Here is a 17,674-nt window from a genome sequence, read left to right as displayed (position 1 = left end):
CAAAGGTAAGACTTTTACAAATAGCGCTGCATTTACTAACGATTCTATTTTATAATCACGTGCAATTTCATCAAGCAAAAATTTACTACGACTGCCTCCTTATTTTGTGACTTATATCGACTTTATAATCTTTATATCACTCGATATAGAATCGATATAGGTGTAAAAGAGGAGACGCAGCGCTGTTCTCTTCCTACGTCTAGCGTAGCTGAACTCTATTGTGTAGACAATAAAGTATGTTTTTGCTTGCTGAAAACATTATTATTTATTGTCTTTACTAACTCGGATAGATAGTTGACTAGTTGTAAGTATACAGATATATTTTGGTGCTTGATAATGACAAATGTGTTCAATAATTTTACGGTTTAGACTCACTTGTTTTAAGTACGCGATACACGGCCGTCGTGAACGCTGCTCGCACTGTTAGTGCTTGAGAAAGGAGACCTAGGCTCTCCGAAACATGTCGCGCGAGTGACTTAAAACAAGTGAGTCTAAACCGTAAAATTATTCAATGTTAGTATGTCTCACAACAGTTTAAATTCGACAAATGTGTTCCTTGGAAAGTGCCCAAAAATCGATATATTTTACTACATTATAATTGTTTTTAAATGTTGGTGCTCATGTTAGCATGTAAGTTTACAAGTGTTGACATAATTATATTTCTTATCAAGTGATATATTGATGTATCCGAGTTTAGTTGAATGTAACATTTTAATAATAAATATGACTAAAAGTCATTCCATTACAATACTAATTATGTAATACAAATATCATAATTCCCTATAATCGATGTTGTCATCCTTGAAACGAAGTAATTCTGGAAGTTAAGGTTATTTTTCCAAAATTTGTTAGAGAAGTAAGAAAATTAAGTATTTCGACGAATTGAATGAACCCAGTGTGTCTTTATAAACTGAATGTAAAAAAGTGAGCGTGTTTGTGTGTGTGAGTTAGACCAGTGAAGAAACAGTAGTTCATCTTTCAAGATTCACTTCAATTTTTCGCCGGGTTTCTTTAAAGATGACTTACTGTAAACCTATTTGTATGTGCGTATAAGGACTTATTATATTGAACTGTTAGTTGTTTATGTTGTAAATAAATTATTCCAATAACAAATTGTGTTTATTTATAGGTAAGCTACATGTGTTGTGTTGTTCAACTAACGTTAGCCGGCGTTCGCTTCATCTGTCGCCAGTTTCGCCATTTTCTGGATGCTTTTCACGGCCGCGTAGTGGATGGTCTTGTCCAAGGCATCTATAAACAAAGATATACTTACCAATAAAATAAAATACATACTATAGGCTACATGACTAATTATCATTTATGGTATCAATCGATCGGGTTTGTTTTTAGGATCAAATGTCTATATGGGACCCATTGCATTAAAGTAACACAAAAGTCAGAAATTGTAGTAAAAGGCTGACAGTCGCACTTCACTCGCGAAACGCCCTAAACAAAACGGCAAGGGAACGTGACTTCAAGGTCTCTGGGAGCCCATCTTGTAGTATAGACAAAACAAGAAAATTGCGTTTTTGTCGGTGAAATATTGCGTTTATGTATATAGTTGCTATACAATATTTTTTTGGATGAAATGTAAGGAATCGAATGGTACCCTTACTTTTATCGTTTTTGGAAGTTAAAAAAAACTTAAATTTTGAAACTTGCAGGTCCTGTATTTTTGTAATTTTTCAATATTTTATTTTAATATCCACATTATTGTGATAAATTGCTTGTTTGTTATTTTACTAGATTTTGTTATAAAATTCAACATGTGTCATCATCCCTATTACTTATTGGTTTGAAATGGGGGTCAAAACTGTTCTATAAGTGTACCAAATGGATCTACATTGTGGTGAAAAAAGCAAATCTATAGGTTTTAAGTTTGGTAAAAAAAATGTGCATGCCCTTTTGCTGTCTCACTATGTCCCCTAATATTTAATAAAACAATAAATAAACAGCAATAATTTCTCTCGACCATAGAAACTAGTCGAGAGTATTGATTGCTGTTTATTCATCAAAAATTAACTCAAAGTGAATTTGGTCCACCAGACTACAATTAATTACATATATCAACATTATAAATTATAACCCTCCATTTACGTCGAGAGTAAATAAAATATTTTCTTTGTATGTTTGCAAAGTTCGTTCTAAATGCGATTACATACATACTACTAAACAGTCCGCCGGTTCGGCCTTGTGAGCCACTTTAGTGCCATGCCATAAAGTCATATGTCTATACAATAGCTGCGGTGACTTATGACGTTTTAGCCTTACAGCACTACAGTGATAATGTCGTCATTGATAACCCTGCGAGCCCACGTGGAGCGCACTTGTCGCAAGTCCCAATTCCCCGCTAGATGTCGCTGTACCGTCCGTCGCGCGCCCATACATTATTCTACATCGCGGTGTTAAGATTTTTCTCTGAATCATGACCCGCCTCAGGCGAATAATTACTGTCAAGACCTTACTTCATAGGATCATTTCTATAGTAAGCTCTTCACCAGGCTATCACAATACGTGAGCTGACCCCATCCACGAAGATGAGTCGTGGCGCGGTGCCCTGAGCGTGAGAGAGGCGATGACTGTCATGTCATCAGCCAGCGATGATCGTTCACCTCCCTCTTCGGAGGGAGGCGTGGGGTACTGTCGCTGTCTGAGTGGCTGGTTTTTTAACCCATTTTAAAATACAAAAAATAATATAAGATCTTCTCTTATTTCTGTAGTCAAAATGATATGACATATTTTAAATCGGGAGACGTTTCGGGGAGCCTATATTAAATATCTCAACCCAATGAAAATAACATGCGAGTCGTGACGGATTATTACTTCACTATAATATTTTCTAAGGGTGTTATATGCACAGAATTTCTAATAGTCGTGTAGACATTTTTAAATTCAATCAAACATTTTGGACGACTTGACTTCACATGTTACGGCACTTAATGTATTCTCGAGATCATAGTGTAGGCAGATAAGTTACCTCCTGTTCCACCTTCGCGATATCACGCACACGATTTCATAGTGTATGAAAAATCACAACGCCTAAAGTTAGAGATCGTTGACATAGGGCTGAAAGTAGAGCAGTAGAGGGGTTAGGCCATAAGGCAACAGGCCGCGTAGCCAACATGCCAATCGCTTACGCTTCGTAGCGATCGAAACGCAACTGTCACTGTCGCACTAATATAAAAGAATTATAGCGAAGCGTTTCGTTGTCTAAAGATCGGTTTTCCTAGGATAGCGGTGCCGTCATATAGCGGCCGTCTCCATACTAAATAATACGGCTAAATATGGATGTCGTAGTATTTGTATGGAGACGGCCGCTATATGACGGCACCGCTTTCAGAGGAAACCAAAGCATTAAGATCGGTTTTCCTAGGATAGCGGTGCCGTCATATAGCGGCCGTCTCCATACTAAACAATACGGCTAAATATGGATGTCGTAGTATTTGTATGGAGACGGCCGCTATATGACGGCACCGCTTTCGGAGGAAACCAAAGCATAAGCGATAGCAATTGTAACCTTGCCTAGGCCGGCAGTAAGACGTGATTTTCAATACAAAATGAACAGACATACGTGTGTGTTAAATGACACTTACAGATCTTGTGCTGCCCCTTGACCGGGAACCGGAGCCTCAAGCTGACCGGGTTCGAGCAGACGAACACGTACGGGCTGTCGCTTTCCCCGTCCGGGTACCTACAGACAAAGGTTTCGTGTTTAAACAGACAAAAGGAATTTTAGTACAGCTTTAAGGGCTACACATGGTAAGAGTTTCTTGCCTTAAACGTAGGTAAAAAGAGAAAAACCGGCCAAGTGCGAGTCGGACTCGCGCACGGAGGGTTCCGGACCATCAACAAAAAATAGAGCAAAACAAGCAAAAAAAACGGTCACCCATCCAAGTACTGACCCCGCCCGACGTTGCTTAACTTCGGTCAAAAATCACGTTTGTTGTATGGGAGCCTCACTTAAATCTTTATTTTATTCTGTTTTTAGTATTTGTTGTTATAGCGGCAACAGAAATACATCATCTGTGAAAATTTCAACTGTCTAGCTATCACGGTTCGTGAGATACAGCCTGGTGACAGACGGACGGACGGACGGACGGACGGACGGACGGACGGACGGACGGACGGACGGACGGACGGACAGCGGAGTCTTAGTAATAGGGTCCCGTTTTTACCCTTTGGGTACGGAACCCTAAAAAGTATACCATCATGAAACAGTACGGTTACCATCAGTTTGTCACTAACATAAACGCCGTCGAGAACGTAATTTACTTTCTATACATCCCGTTTGCACGAATATGCGAGTGCGAGCGAGATGTATAGAAAGTAAATTACGTTCTCGACGGCGTTTATGTCAGTGACAAACTGATGGTAACCGTACAGGTATTAATGCGTAACAGGTATAATTCCTCATGAACCTGGTCCTTATTTACGCGCTCTTATGGCTCCTCTACACGATGGGCCAACGCCGGCCACTCCAAGGGACGCAGCCATGCGGTAAAATGAGATAGCAATATCACTTGCTCCCTCTAACGTATAAATGCGTCCCTTGGAGTGGCCGGCGTTGGCCCATCGTGTAGAGGAGCCATTTGATCTTGATGTTTTACAAAAAAAAAAAAACAGTAAATACTAAGATCTTGTATCAGTTTTTTGTGTATATGTATTAGTAGTAATATACTAGGACTACTAGCGCCATCTATTTAACTTGGGCGAAACTAAAAAAAAAAAATCTCTAAAAACACAGGTATCCATATAAGCCGTAATGATATGACTCCGCTGTAACAAACTATTGAAACAGGTGTACTTTGCACATTCTGATTTTTTTTACATTTCGTACTATTGCTGCAAAAGACTCAAAACATGCATGCACAATTCAGATATAAAACACAAATTACACTTATCCTAAATGTAATTAGGTAGATGTCCATTGGAAATTCAATAGGTGTACTTTTGTCTAATTTAGGCATAATTATTTTATTAATTTATCACAGTTAATTTTAAAATGTAACAAAAGAAAATGAATTTCTAAGTTAGAGCAATATTACATTCTGAATTTCAAAGTCAAAATATGTTATATGAGATTTGATAGGTTTTGGACCAAAGACTTTACCTACATCTAACCAGTTTTGAGAATGCTATGTTCAAAGAGTACCTGTGTAAAGTGTAATGTGGGGTTAAAATACTTCTCTATGCATAATTGCATGGGTGGATCAACTATTTCTTGTTGTTATTCTGTCCGGTCAGCCAAGAGACAATAGTAGCATAGTTTGTTAGAAGACATTGTACACCACGTTCTTCTGACACGCTTGGTAGATGACCCTCAATGGAAAGGGTTTATAAGTATCACAAAAAAGCGTGTTTGGTGAATTTAAATGCCTAAAAATCAGGTTTTAAAGAGAGACTCAGGAGAACGTAACCATGGCAACGAGTGACAAGAAAAAGTTGATTCACCCGCATACTCACTTTTTCTGATACTCCTCCTGATTGAGACAGTCGTCCACGTTAACGCAGCCGAGCAGACACCCCGTTGGATAGAACGACGGGAACTTGAAGTTCTTTTCTGAGGAAACAATAAAAGTAACTTTAGTAATGTAGAGACGACTAGCGCCATCTAGGAGTATTCGGCGATACTAAGAGTTAGGATATTTATTATATTTCAATGTAATTTAACTGTTAACAGTGTTAACTTAAAAAATATACGCGTCGACTTGCGAACCTCCTCCGTTTTTATCGTCGGTTAAAAAAAGGGTATATAAAATGAAGATTTATGTTGCTGAAATATGTACTAGACGGACACATACATTATTTTTTTAATAGTCTTATTGTCTTCATCTAAACAACTTACATTCATTAAGAAAAACTTAAAAATAACATACATCATTCTTATTGCCAAATACTGTTATTATTTTAGGCCATGATTTTATGAGTAAATTAAATATTTACCTTATAACTTTGCGTACTATTAATAGATGGCATTAGTAGTTCTAATATGTCACTGTTCTATTTTCATAAAACATCTTACTTTTCATGAAATCATGGCCTAAAGGAACCATATTTACCTTAGGTTTTTGGTTGTAATGTAAACTATATTAAGATATTTATGACTTGTTCTCAAAACCGGGCATTCAAAACAAACAAGTCAATGTAAATAGGTCACCAACAGATGGCGTTAGTAAACGCTAATCTAAATATAGAACGTTCAACCAAATGCAGAAATTGTATTTTTGCACAAAGAATAAATTAATGAGTTGAGGAGTGTCTTTTCCAAAGGGTTTATTTTTTCTTAGCGGTACTTCTAGAGAGAATCTTGCTCAAGAAAACTTAAGGTCCAATTCAGAAATAGATTCCCAGAAAAAATAAACCCTTTTGAAAATACACTCCTCAGTTGTTGTATTGCACATTTTTCGATCTCAATAAATAGCCTTTATAGAATGACTGAATCAAAGAGCCAAGGAAATACAAATTTCGTTAAATGTTCAGTGTCCACATATTATCAGCATTAGAAGTAGCTAAGCGGGTGAGGCGTACTCGTAAAATGATATACTCTCTCTCTCTCTCTCTCTCTCCGCGATCTACATGACATAAAAGCTCTCCAAGGGGCCTCTACGTCTTGAATCTATATCCCCACGCAAGCCTATGAAAAGATCGGGATTATAGGCCCGTGAAAGCCATGGAGATACAAATTATATTGGACTGATACCTGGGTAAAGTACATGGTACTGGTTTTCTAAAGCTCGGATGACCTCCTGATCAGGCGGCTTGACTGTGGACGCGATCCAGAGCCGGCCCCTGTGGCTGGTGTACCAGGTTCGACCCTCGTGCCTGTTAATCAATCACAAAGTTAATCAATAATATTTTTTATTATGTTATGTTAGTTTAAGAATATTATCATGCCGCGATCAGAAAGGGATTAGAAATAACAGATTTCCATACACTTACGTCAAAATCAATATGGATTGACAGCTATCTCAATCCCTTTCTAATCGCGATTCAGTAATACTGTACGCCTTAAAGGCAGGTTGTATAATGGACATAACTATTTTAGAAGGTAATACAAATTATTACCTACATACATATGTATTACTAACAATAAAGAATTGAAATTAATATTATACGTCATATAAGGTGGATTTTTTTATGGGACACTGAGGGCACCTACTACGCTTAATCTTTCTCTTTTTGATTAACAATAATTGTCATTTACAGATTTTGAAAATCCACTATAAATTACAAAAAAATGCTAATCAACTCCATTCATTTCCGTATCGATATCAAAAGTTTTTTAGAGGACACCTAGGTTTGTTTGAATCTAATCTAGTCTGTTCGGAAAGTATTGGGCTGGGCCCCATATATCATGTTAAATTATAATATTTACAATAAATTGTCTATATGATATTATATTTCATACCTTTATATAAATTAAAATTGGGTTAAAAAACCAGCCACTCAGACAGCGACAGTACCCCACGCCTCCCTCCGAAGAGGGAGGTGAACGATCATCGCTGGCTGATGACATGACAGTCATCGCCTCTCTCACGCTCAGGGCACCGCGCCACGACTCATCTTCGTGGATGGGGTCAGCTCACGTATTGTGATAGCCTGGTGAAGAGCTTACTATAGAAATGATCCTATGAAGTAAGGTCTTGGCGGTAACTATTCGCCCGAGCCGGGTCATGATTCTGAGAAAAATCTTAACACCGCGATGTAGAATAATGTATGGGCGCGCGACGGACGGTACAGCGACATCTAGCGGGGAATTTAGACTTGCAACATGTGCGCACCACGTGGAAGAGTAAGGTTAATTGTATTGCAAAACGTCGTAAGTAGCTACAAATCTCATAGTAAGATACGACCTTCTGGTTTTGACACTGACAAGGCCAAACCAATTGATTGGAGATTCACTAGATTCAGTACAAATTAAGTGCAAGTGGGAGTTACAAGTTGACTCAGCTACTCACATCTTGATCCCCTCAACCAGCAGCGAGGCCCAGGGCTGGTGCATGGAGAGGCAGCGGCCGGTGTCGCTCATCTCCTGGATCTCAGGGTCCTGGATGCGGCTCTGGCTGATGTCGAACCCTGGGGTCTTGACCGCCACGGCGTACGCCTGGCTTTGGACACGCCTGCCCCGGGTTAGTGCAAGTGGGAGTTACAAGTTGACTCAGCTACTCACATCTTGATCCCCTCGACCAGCAGCGAGGCCCAGGGCTGGTGCATGGAGAGGCAGCGGCCGGTGTCGCTCATCTCCTGGATCTCGGGGTCCTGGATGCGGCTGTGGCTGGACTCGAACCCTGGGGTCTTGACCGCCACGGCGTACGCCTGGCTTTGGACACGCCTGCCCCGGGTTAGTGCAAGTGGGAGTTACAAGTTGATTCAGCTACTCACATCTTGATCCCCTCAACCAGCAGCGAGGCCCAGGGCTGGTGCATGGAGAGGCAGCGGCCGGTGTCGCTCATCTCCTGGATCTCGGGGTCCTGGATGCGGCTGTGGCTGGACTCGAACCCTGGGGTCTTGACGGCCACGGCGTACGCCTGGCTTTGGACGGACTCGTCGAACTGAAAGGGGAATAATATAATAAATGTAATATAATAAGTGTAAATGTAAATGAACCCGAATGCCGTGTGGTGGCCGGCTTTAGAATAGCGCCAACCCTCACATAGGATAAGGGTGTCGTACGAGGCGACTAAGTCCACAAACGAAGTAAGAAGGTATTTCGTTACAGGGGAGATGGTCGTCCTCTTAGCATTGGTTTGCGATCCATCTAGGAGAAGGATACTCCAAATAAAACCCGGAATGGAGTTTCCGTAAGGCGCGAGTAGGGTCCAACCTGAAATAAGCGGCAGATTCCTGCAGCTGACCTGTCTCCACACGTATTGGCTCGCCTTTCCTGTGGGATAAGACAGTGAAGCTGAGAGGGTAATGCAGGTGCTGGGCATCCCTGCGTTTCCTTAATTTCGGCCCAGGCGGTGTAATAGGATATTTCTCCGGTTTTACGCCATAAATCGTCTGCATTAGACGCTAAGGCCAATGAATGGAACTATTAAACCTAATTATATCGCGTCTAACGCGTATGTCGATGAATTTATTCTACATCCCGACGTTTCGAACCCTTTACAGCGTTCGTGGTCAACGTGGATGAGTGGGAACGGGGATGTAGAATAAATTAAATATACGAAATATAATCCGTTTTAATAGTTTTATTTCATGAGTAACTATCGCGGTAACCGAAGACAATAAATGTAGTATTGATGGTATTCTAAGTTTAGTTTTTAGTGTACCGCACAAACTTTGTTCGCGGTACACTTATGGGATCACATCGGTCTTGCAAATCTGTTAAATGTGTTTTTTACTGTTATTTTATTTAGTTTCTTATTTGCACATCCTAATTAGTTAATTAATTTTTTTCATTTATTCACTACCTAAAGGTTGTTTAGCGATAAGTTCGACTGTTACCTTTCTTTATGTATGTTTTTCATCTATCTATAATTTGCGGTGTCTGCGTACCATACTGTATGCTGGTATTGCTGGTATGCCACAATAAAGGCTCATTTAGACGGTGCGAGAACTCACATGCGTTTCATTACATTGCGTCATTTGATCGGTCGGCTGAATAGATGTAACCTCAATGGTCCGCAATGTAACTAAAATCGTATCGCGCGCCGTCTAAATGAGCCCTAAGGGCCACCCCACATTTGGTGTCTTTCGGGCGTCGGCGTCTGGTCAGCTCTATGGAAAATGACGTCGCTGCGCAGTTGCGTCGACGTTGCGTCGAGCAGCGGCCATAGAGTTGTAGACGCCAGTAAAGTTTTATAAGTACCTGTAGCAGCGGCGCGTTGACCCCCGGAGCGACGTCCCTGTCGGAAGGGACCCCGACGTGCGCGGAGCCCTGCAGCAGCATGGCGCCCCCGCCCCCGCCCCCGCCCCCGCCCGTGATCTCCCGGATACGATCCTCGTCCACATCGTGCTCTACCGTGTTGTCTTCCTCAATTAGCTAATAATCGTTTGTCCTATCTGTCATTTTGACTTGCCTATATATTTGTAAGAAAAGGATAAAACATAATTTAACTAAATCATATACAGGGTGTAATCTAAAACGTGATACAAGATAATCAAACCTGAATCTTTTCATGATTTTGAACAACTTTTACTATGGGGTCAATTTTGTAATATTAAAAAAAATTGAGCTGTTCCATAGAAATGGTCAAGGAGAGGTAGACAAAAATGTATGGCAAGATTTTTTTTATTGTTAATTTACAAAGTTGACCCCATAGTAAAAGTTGTTCAAAATCATGAAAAGATTCAGGTTTGATTATCTTGTATCACGTTTTAGATTACACCCTGTATATCAGGCCAGTAAAGTTTTATAAGTACCTGTAGGAGCGGCGCGTTGACCCCCGGAGCGACGTCCCTGTCAGAAGGGACCCCGACGTGCGCGGAGCCCTGCAGCAGCATGGCGCCCCCGCCCCCGCCCCCGCCTCCGCCCCCGCCCCCGCCCGTGATCTCCCGGATACGATCCTCGTCCACATCGTGCTCTATCGTGTTGTCTTCCTCAATTAGCTAATAATCGTTTGTCCTTATCTGTCATTTTGACTTGCCTATGTATTTGTAAGAAAAGGATAAAACATAATTTAACTAAATCATATATATATCAGGCCAGTAAAGTTTTATAAGTACCTGTAGGAGCGGCGCGTTGACCCCCGGAGCGACGTCCCTGTCGGAAGGGACCCCGACGTGCGCGGAGCCCTGCAGCAGCATGGCGCTCCCGCCCCCCCCCCCCCCCCCCGTGATCTCCCGGATACGATCCTCGTCCACATCGTGCTCTATCGTGTTGTCTTCCTCAATTAGCTAATAATCGTTTGTCCTTATCTGTCATTTTGACTTGCCTATATATTTGTAAGAAAAGGATAAAACATAATTTAACTAAGTACTGCCCGCTCTAATGCCTTGTTCGCCGTCCCGACTTGCTCAACCAACGCTGGAGTCCGCGCACCTTTGCGCCGACTGTGCAATACTTACAATAAGCTATTCACGGCCGTAGACATTTTCAGCACAAACAGAGTATGTTTCCAAAAACAAATCTTTGAAAGTCTAGCTGAGACAACTTGATTTCTTTGTATAGCTTTGTTCCTTGCTATCTAGTCGCTAGTGTGAGTTAAATTTAGTTAAGTTTACTGTAGCATTACCTTACCTATATTATGCATAGTTCTTAGTGAGAGCGTTTTAGGAGGTAAGTGCACATCTTCTGAACTGTATATCTTATCATTAACTTACTGTACTTACTTCTGTTGTTTCTCCAATAAAGAAAATAAATAAAATAAACTAAATCATATATGTATCAGGCCAGTAAAGTTTTATAAGTACCTGTAGCAGCGGCGCGTTAACCCCCGGAGCGACGTCCCTGTCGGAAGGGACCCCGACGTGCGCGGAGCCCTGCAGCAGCATGGCGCCCCCGCCCCCGCCTCCGCTCCCGCCCCCGCCCGTGATCTCCCGGATACGATCCTCGTCCACATCGTGCTCTATCGTGTTGTCTTCCTCAATTAGCTAATAATCGTTTGTCCTATCTGTCATTTTGACTTGCCTATATATTTGTAAGAAAAGGATAAAACATAATTTAACTAAATCATATATATCAGGCCAGTAAAGTTTTATAAGTACCTGTAGGAGCGGCGCGTTGACGCCCGGAGCGACGTCCCTGTCAGAAGGGACCCCGACGTGCGCGGAGCCCTGCAGCAGCATGCCGCCCCCGCCCCCGCCTCCGCCCCCGCCCCCGCCCCCGCCCGTGATCTCCCGGATACGATCCTCGTCCACATCGTGCTCTATCGTGTTGTCTTCCACTATTTGACGACCTGGAAACATAAAGTAGTAGTAAAATAAAATATGTGACGTCCCACGGCAAAAGTTACCTTATGGCGGCTGGCGCTTACGTCGCATAGCACCGCAATAATATTGGAGCGGCGTTAATAATAGCGTAAGCGCCAACCGCCATAAGGTACCTTTTGCCGTCGGACGTCACATATGGAAAAAAAAATATATATATATATATATATATATACGCGTCGACTTGAGAACCTCCTCCGTTTTTTTCGTCGGTTAAAAATAGGTCGGATGGGCCTGTTTTGGGCCTGTTAGGCTTCAAGATCACAAAATTAAACTCAAGTAATTTGAGGATCTCATTAGGTAAATTTTAAAGACCGGAAGGTCATGCCTGATGCAGAGGCTTTCTATCGCGGTTCAGCGTGGCAATGCGGCGAGCGTGATGGGCACCTTTGCACCTGGAGCGACGCGGGACGAGTTGTTTGACTAAGTTGTGTAAAAAAAAAAATAAACAAAAAAATAAAGATTTTTTTTAGTATATTTAGTATATTTACCTCTCTCACAGACACACAAACTCACATATATCTTATATATAGGAGAGCGCCATCTACAATACGCTTTCACCGTCCATCACAAACCATCACGAACGTCTGAACCGAAGAGTTAACTTTTTGTACCGTACTGCGAAGTCGGTTTCTTGTCATATAAATCTGCTGGTAGCAGTTGAGTTTCCCCTTCTCGCTCGCACTCTAGCTGTGTGAAAGAGACTACCTGCGAAGTCGAAGGTCATCTTCTTGGCCAGCCTGCTGGCGTGTTTCTTGTCATGTAAGGACTGTTGGTAGCGGTTCAGTTTCTCCTTCTCGCTCGCACTCAGCCAGACGCTGCCCGCGTTAAAATAGTCGCTATCGTCGTCTGTTACGCGTGTGCGACGCTCACTGGAATATAATGAAAAAAAGTTGTATATTTATATACACAGTCAAATGTAAAAATATGGGTGGACAGATTACTCAAAAATACGTCCCATAGAACTATCGGGGCATATTATAGAGGAAGATGTGTGCACCCATATTTTTACACTTGACTAAACAATAAGCTTGTATAGTTGGTCAAACCAATTTGTCAGTCAGTAAGAACAGAACTACTCATACTTTTCTTTTGGGTGCTAGTACTAGTGTAAGTGTAAGGCCTGAGTGGACGCTCGAGTTGGGCGTGCAGCGGGGCGGAGCGTGCGGCGTGCATGTTAAACAAATGCAAGCGTATAGGAGCGGCCTTAGTGCACGCTGCTCACATCACGCGTGAGCCCGACGCCACGCTGCACGCCCCGCCGAACGCTCCGCTCCGAGCGTCCACTCAGGCCTTACACTAAGACAAACATACCTGGTACGATCGAACTCTACAAGTCTATTCCTATGCGACACGGCTGCTTCCCAGCCTTTAGGCCGGTTCCGTTCCATGAGCGTCTCCATTAGCTTGATGCTATTCGTCTTGCCATTTATCTCTCTCTGTTCCCCTGGGGTACACACCTGAGGGAGCAAGACGGGAGATTGTGAAACATACCTGGTTAGATCGAACTCAAGAAGTCTATTCCTATGCGACACGGCCGCTTCCCAGCCTTTAGGCCGGTTCCATTCCATGAGCGTCTCCATTAGCTTGACGCTCTTCGTCTTAGCGTTTATCTCTCTCTGTTCCCGGGGAGTGCTCACCTGAGGGAGCGAGACGGGAAATTGTGAAACATACCTGGTACAATCGGACTCTAGAAGTCTATTCCTATGCGATACGGCTGCTTCCCAGCCTTTAGACCGGTTCCGTTCCATGAGTCTCCATTAGCTTGGCACTCCCCTTCGTCTTAGAATTTATCTCTCTCTGTTCCCCGGGAGTGCTCACCTGAGGGAGCGAGACGGGAGATTGTGAAACATACCTGGTACGATCGAACTCTAGAAGTCTATTCCTATGCGACACGGCCGCTTCCCAGCCTTTAGGCCGGTTCCGTTCCATGAGCGTCTCCATTAGCTTGGCGCTCGCTTTCGTCTTAGCGTTTATTTCTCTCTGTTCCCCCGGGGTGCAGACCTGGCAAAAATACAAGTGTTATTTGACCCAATATTACAAAAACAAATGAGTCGTTATCTTGTTTCCGATCACTTTGTAACGATTGTTTAGAAAAAAAAAATCAGGTCTCAGGTCTCAGGGTCACCTCCAGTGGCGTAGGTAGGCGTGGGCGAAGTGGGCCGTCGCCCACGGCCTCGCGCCCCAAGAGGGGCCTCGGGCCTTTCACTGTGCTGAAAGAAAAGGGCCTCGCAGATGCGATTTCGCCCACGGCTAGATTAGTTCACGCTACGCCAGCCAGTCATGCCTCTCTTTGCAGCCGACTGTACCCAGCCAAAAACCCCAATAAATCTCAATAGTGACTTAACATAGCCATAGTTTTACAGGAAATTCTAAAAAAGAACCGATTCTCAGGTAAGAAACAACTTACCAAATTTCCGCAGAACAGGCACGGACCGGAGCCCTCCTGCTTGCAAACAACCCGGCCACACTGCAGGCAGTTGTTGATCAACTCGTGCTTAGATGCCTGACAGTCGCAGTGGTGACGGCCTGAAAGTCAAACACATTTCTTGGTTTACAATTCTGTTTACTTAGGAAAAGGTCTATGTACTCTAAAAACTATTTATAGTCGCCATCAGATATATCGGAGCAGCCAAGGTGCTCACAAATATCTGAACATGCTTCTAATGTCAAGGCGTTAGTGCTCATTCATATATTGTGAACACCTTGGCCGCTCCGATATACCTGATGGCGACTGTACCTGTTTTTCAAGAATAAAATATAAACTGTATGTAAAGAGTGAGATTCTACCTGAAAGGCCACAGCTTCAAGATTACTGGAGTAACACACAAGCAATAATAGAAAGCATTTTATATAGTTTTTGTCACAAATTACCAAAGACAGTTAATAACTCAATTAAGGGTAAATTGTAAAAAAAGCAGCCTAGACAAAAATAAAAATAACTTTGACCTATAAAATAATGCAGCAATTCATGCATTAACTTTCAGTTGCTAATGCAATAAGACAAATCTAAAAAACAAAATAACGACTGTATGACGAGATAGCAACTGTACATAGTTTTTAAAATATAAAAATAAATAAGAAAATAATAATTTTAAAAAAAACCACCTTTCAACAACACAACTTGAGCATTTTTTCCCTCCTGCGAGTAAAGGTTGACAAACTTAGTCTTCTTCTTAGACTTGGCATCCTCTACGGGGGCGGGTTCAGGCTGTTTGTGAACCTCGGCGCTAATGAAATCCTGTTGCTGCTTGTTTTTAGATATCTTCTTCTTTTGCTGTTTAGGTGCTGGGTTGCCACCTAAAGAAATAAAAAAGTAATATGTGAGTTGTTTATATCAACTTCAGTTGCTGTATTTTTTTTATTATTTTTTTGTTCTAAATCACTACACTTTATAAAACAAAGCCCCTGCCGCATCTGTTTGTTTGTATGTTCGCGATAAACTAAAAAACGACTGAGTGGATTTTCATGCGGTTTTCACCTATCGATAGAGTGATTCTTGAGGAAGGTTTAAGAGTATAACTTGTTATCTCGTGCGAAGCTAGAGCGGGTCGCTAGTAGTGCAATAAAGTGTATTTATATTTCTGTATTGTTGTTTTTCAGTATGGAGGTGTTATGGGTTAAAATATCAGTAATTAGTATAAACTATTAACTAATGCAAGTTTGTATGTTTATACTGTGAATAGCAATAGGTAATGGCTTATTTATATATTGACGCACATATGACTGTAGAGAAGACATATTTATTCAAACTTACACAGTACACTACTCTTACGTTGTTAATTAAATATTGTTGTGCAATTCAGCAATCAGTTTCTAAAAACTTACCCCTACTTGGAAATTTCCTTTTAGACAATTCTAGGAAGAAGTTTTTATGCTGCGGATTGTCGAAATCTAGCAGTGTACTCATGTGCTCCTTCAAGTCCTGCTCATTCTGGATTGACAAGATGAACCTAAAAAAAAGGTTGGTAAGTAGGATAAAATTCTATTAGAAATTTCAATTATATCACACACTTCGAGGGCAAAATCCATTGATTAGTCTATTATAATAGTTAATTTTGTATGAAATATTTGGAAAAAAGAATAATAAGCTGTTAAATTTTTATGAAAGAAGGTTAAGCGCTTACTGTATCATTTCTCCAGGTATTTCGAAGTCCAATATTTTGGACAAGCCTTCACCAATCCATTGATCCATTTTAGAAACTTAGTTGCACTTTTACGGAGTGTTTTAAGTTTTATGTTTTATTTAATTATTTTTGCCTACGAACCAACTTAAATTAGAAAATGCCACAATAGCACAACTCAATGTCAAAATCATGTCAAAATCAAATCAACAGCCATTCAACAGCTGATTCCATGCTGATTCTGACAATGAACTATTCAAGACATTGCTTATGTTTGTTTTTATGAAGCTTGGTAAAACCGTGTACAACAGTTACTCAAACAGTGTTACATAAAAAAGCTGTCAAATCAGCCAGTGTCAAAATTGTTTTTCTTTGATTCGATTTCTATTCCGAATTTAAATTTTTAAAGGTACGTGAACTACTTTGCGTCGAAGTTTTTAAGTTGCTAAACTAGACGTTGAACAAATCAGTAAAATGCCTTCACTACATTAAAGAAAAATAATATTTTGTTTACGTAATTTTATAACCTCCTCCAAACATTTAATCTTACAAACATTTTGGGACTTTCAGGAGCAAAATGTCTCTTTCTCCATTCCTCCGCACTCCAATGACGGACTTGACTGGTGGCATGATTAGCCACCAGTTGCAAGGCCGCTGCCAAAAGGAGGAGATGCGATACATGGACTGTTTGGAGGCCTATGGCCTGGAACGCGGGGAGACCAAGTGCAAAGCTCTGTTCGAGGAGTATCATGAATGCCACACTTTGACTAAACAGTTTAAAAGGTTCTTTGTAAGTATATGTTTTCTCAATACCTACTTTAATTATCACAATAAACATTATGAGCGAGTGCAAAATGAGGAGTTAAGTACTTGGAAAATGGTATGCAATTACAATGGTTATTTGTTTTATTAGTGATCAAATCAAGGTCATGTCAGGTACTGAATTTTGTGCTTTTTAGGGTTCCGTACTGTGGCGTCTGTCTATCCCCATCTCCGCCTGATCTCTGCCTGTCACCAGGCTGTAACTCATGAACTGTGATAGCTAGACAGTTGAAAATTTCACAGATGATGTATTTCTATTGCTGCTATAACAACGAATACTAAAACCAAAAAAAATATTTAAGGTCACATACAACAAAAAAAATTTTTTTGCCGTTTCTTGAGTAATGGTACGGAACCCTTCGTGCGCGAGTCCGACTCGCACTTGGCCGGTTTTTTTGAATGGTTTATTGTTCGTTTCCAGGTAATGAGGACAGAGAGAGAAAAGCAGATCTCGGAAGGAAAACTCACTGGTGACAAAAAGTATGTCACCCCCAAAGTAGACAGCTTCTAAACACCCTGTAGTAAATTTGTAAAAAATATCAAAGATCAATGTAATGGTTATGTAAGTAAGTGTAATAAAGTAAAGTGCAAACACAACAGTGTATTTTTTCTTCAACACCATCTCATTTAATTTTTTTATTATTATAAATCAGGTCTAAAAATTCATTTATTCACCATATGAGATTAGATGGTATATTTTATTTATTTAATATATTTATTTCGCATAAATACAATCCTTAAAAAAATAACTTAAAGGTATCTAAATTAATCATGTTAGATTTTAAGTTATGTGACGAAAATGTGAAAGATTGAACTGAATGTATGCTTTGAACTTTGAACTGTCCTGTCATCTT

At 41.0% G+C, this 17,674-nt stretch overlaps 3 protein-coding genes and 2 non-coding genes across 5 annotated transcripts in view; 3 read left to right on the top strand and 2 right to left on the bottom strand.

The window, feature by feature from the left end:
* Positions 1-17,674, top strand: part of LOC134655403 (putative phosphatidate phosphatase) — a 214,056-nt gene that overhangs the window by 165,783 nt on the left and 30,599 nt on the right. The window lies entirely within an intron of this gene.
* On the bottom strand, positions 1,098-16,165 carry LOC134655436 (activating signal cointegrator 1). Its single transcript, XM_063510904.1, has 12 exons — positions 16,002-16,165; positions 15,703-15,827; positions 14,983-15,174; positions 14,285-14,403; positions 13,730-13,878; positions 12,583-12,746; positions 11,653-11,843; positions 8,383-8,552; positions 6,701-6,822; positions 5,464-5,560; positions 3,594-3,691; positions 1,098-1,251 (listed from the first exon to the last, which is right to left on the bottom strand). Exons 1-12 carry the CDS (start codon positions 16,067-16,069, stop codon positions 1,163-1,165), a joined length of 1,584 nt encoding a protein of 527 aa, XP_063366974.1. The 5' UTR covers positions 16,070-16,165; the 3' UTR covers positions 1,098-1,162.
* Positions 2,456-2,659, top strand: LOC134655567 (small nucleolar RNA U3). The gene has a single exon (XR_010097444.1). It is a non-coding gene; the product is annotated as a small nucleolar RNA U3 (small nucleolar RNA).
* Positions 7,442-7,645, bottom strand: LOC134655566 (small nucleolar RNA U3). The gene has a single exon (XR_010097443.1). It is a non-coding gene; the product is annotated as a small nucleolar RNA U3 (small nucleolar RNA).
* LOC134655148 (uncharacterized) lies at positions 16,295-17,414 on the top strand. Its single transcript, XM_063510602.1, has 3 exons — positions 16,295-16,407; positions 16,569-16,788; positions 17,242-17,414. The coding sequence occupies exons 2-3, from the start codon at positions 16,576-16,578 to the stop codon at positions 17,329-17,331; spliced, it is 303 nt and encodes a 100-aa protein (XP_063366672.1). The 5' UTR covers positions 16,295-16,407; positions 16,569-16,575; the 3' UTR covers positions 17,332-17,414.

This window comes from Cydia amplana, chromosome 16 (assembly GCF_948474715.1).
Source record: "Cydia amplana chromosome 16, ilCydAmpl1.1, whole genome shotgun sequence".
In the NCBI taxonomy this organism is placed as follows: Eukaryota; Metazoa; Arthropoda; class Insecta; order Lepidoptera; family Tortricidae; genus Cydia; species Cydia amplana.
The sequence above is the reverse complement of the archived record's forward strand: the minus strand, read 5'-3'. Positions and strand labels throughout refer to the sequence as shown.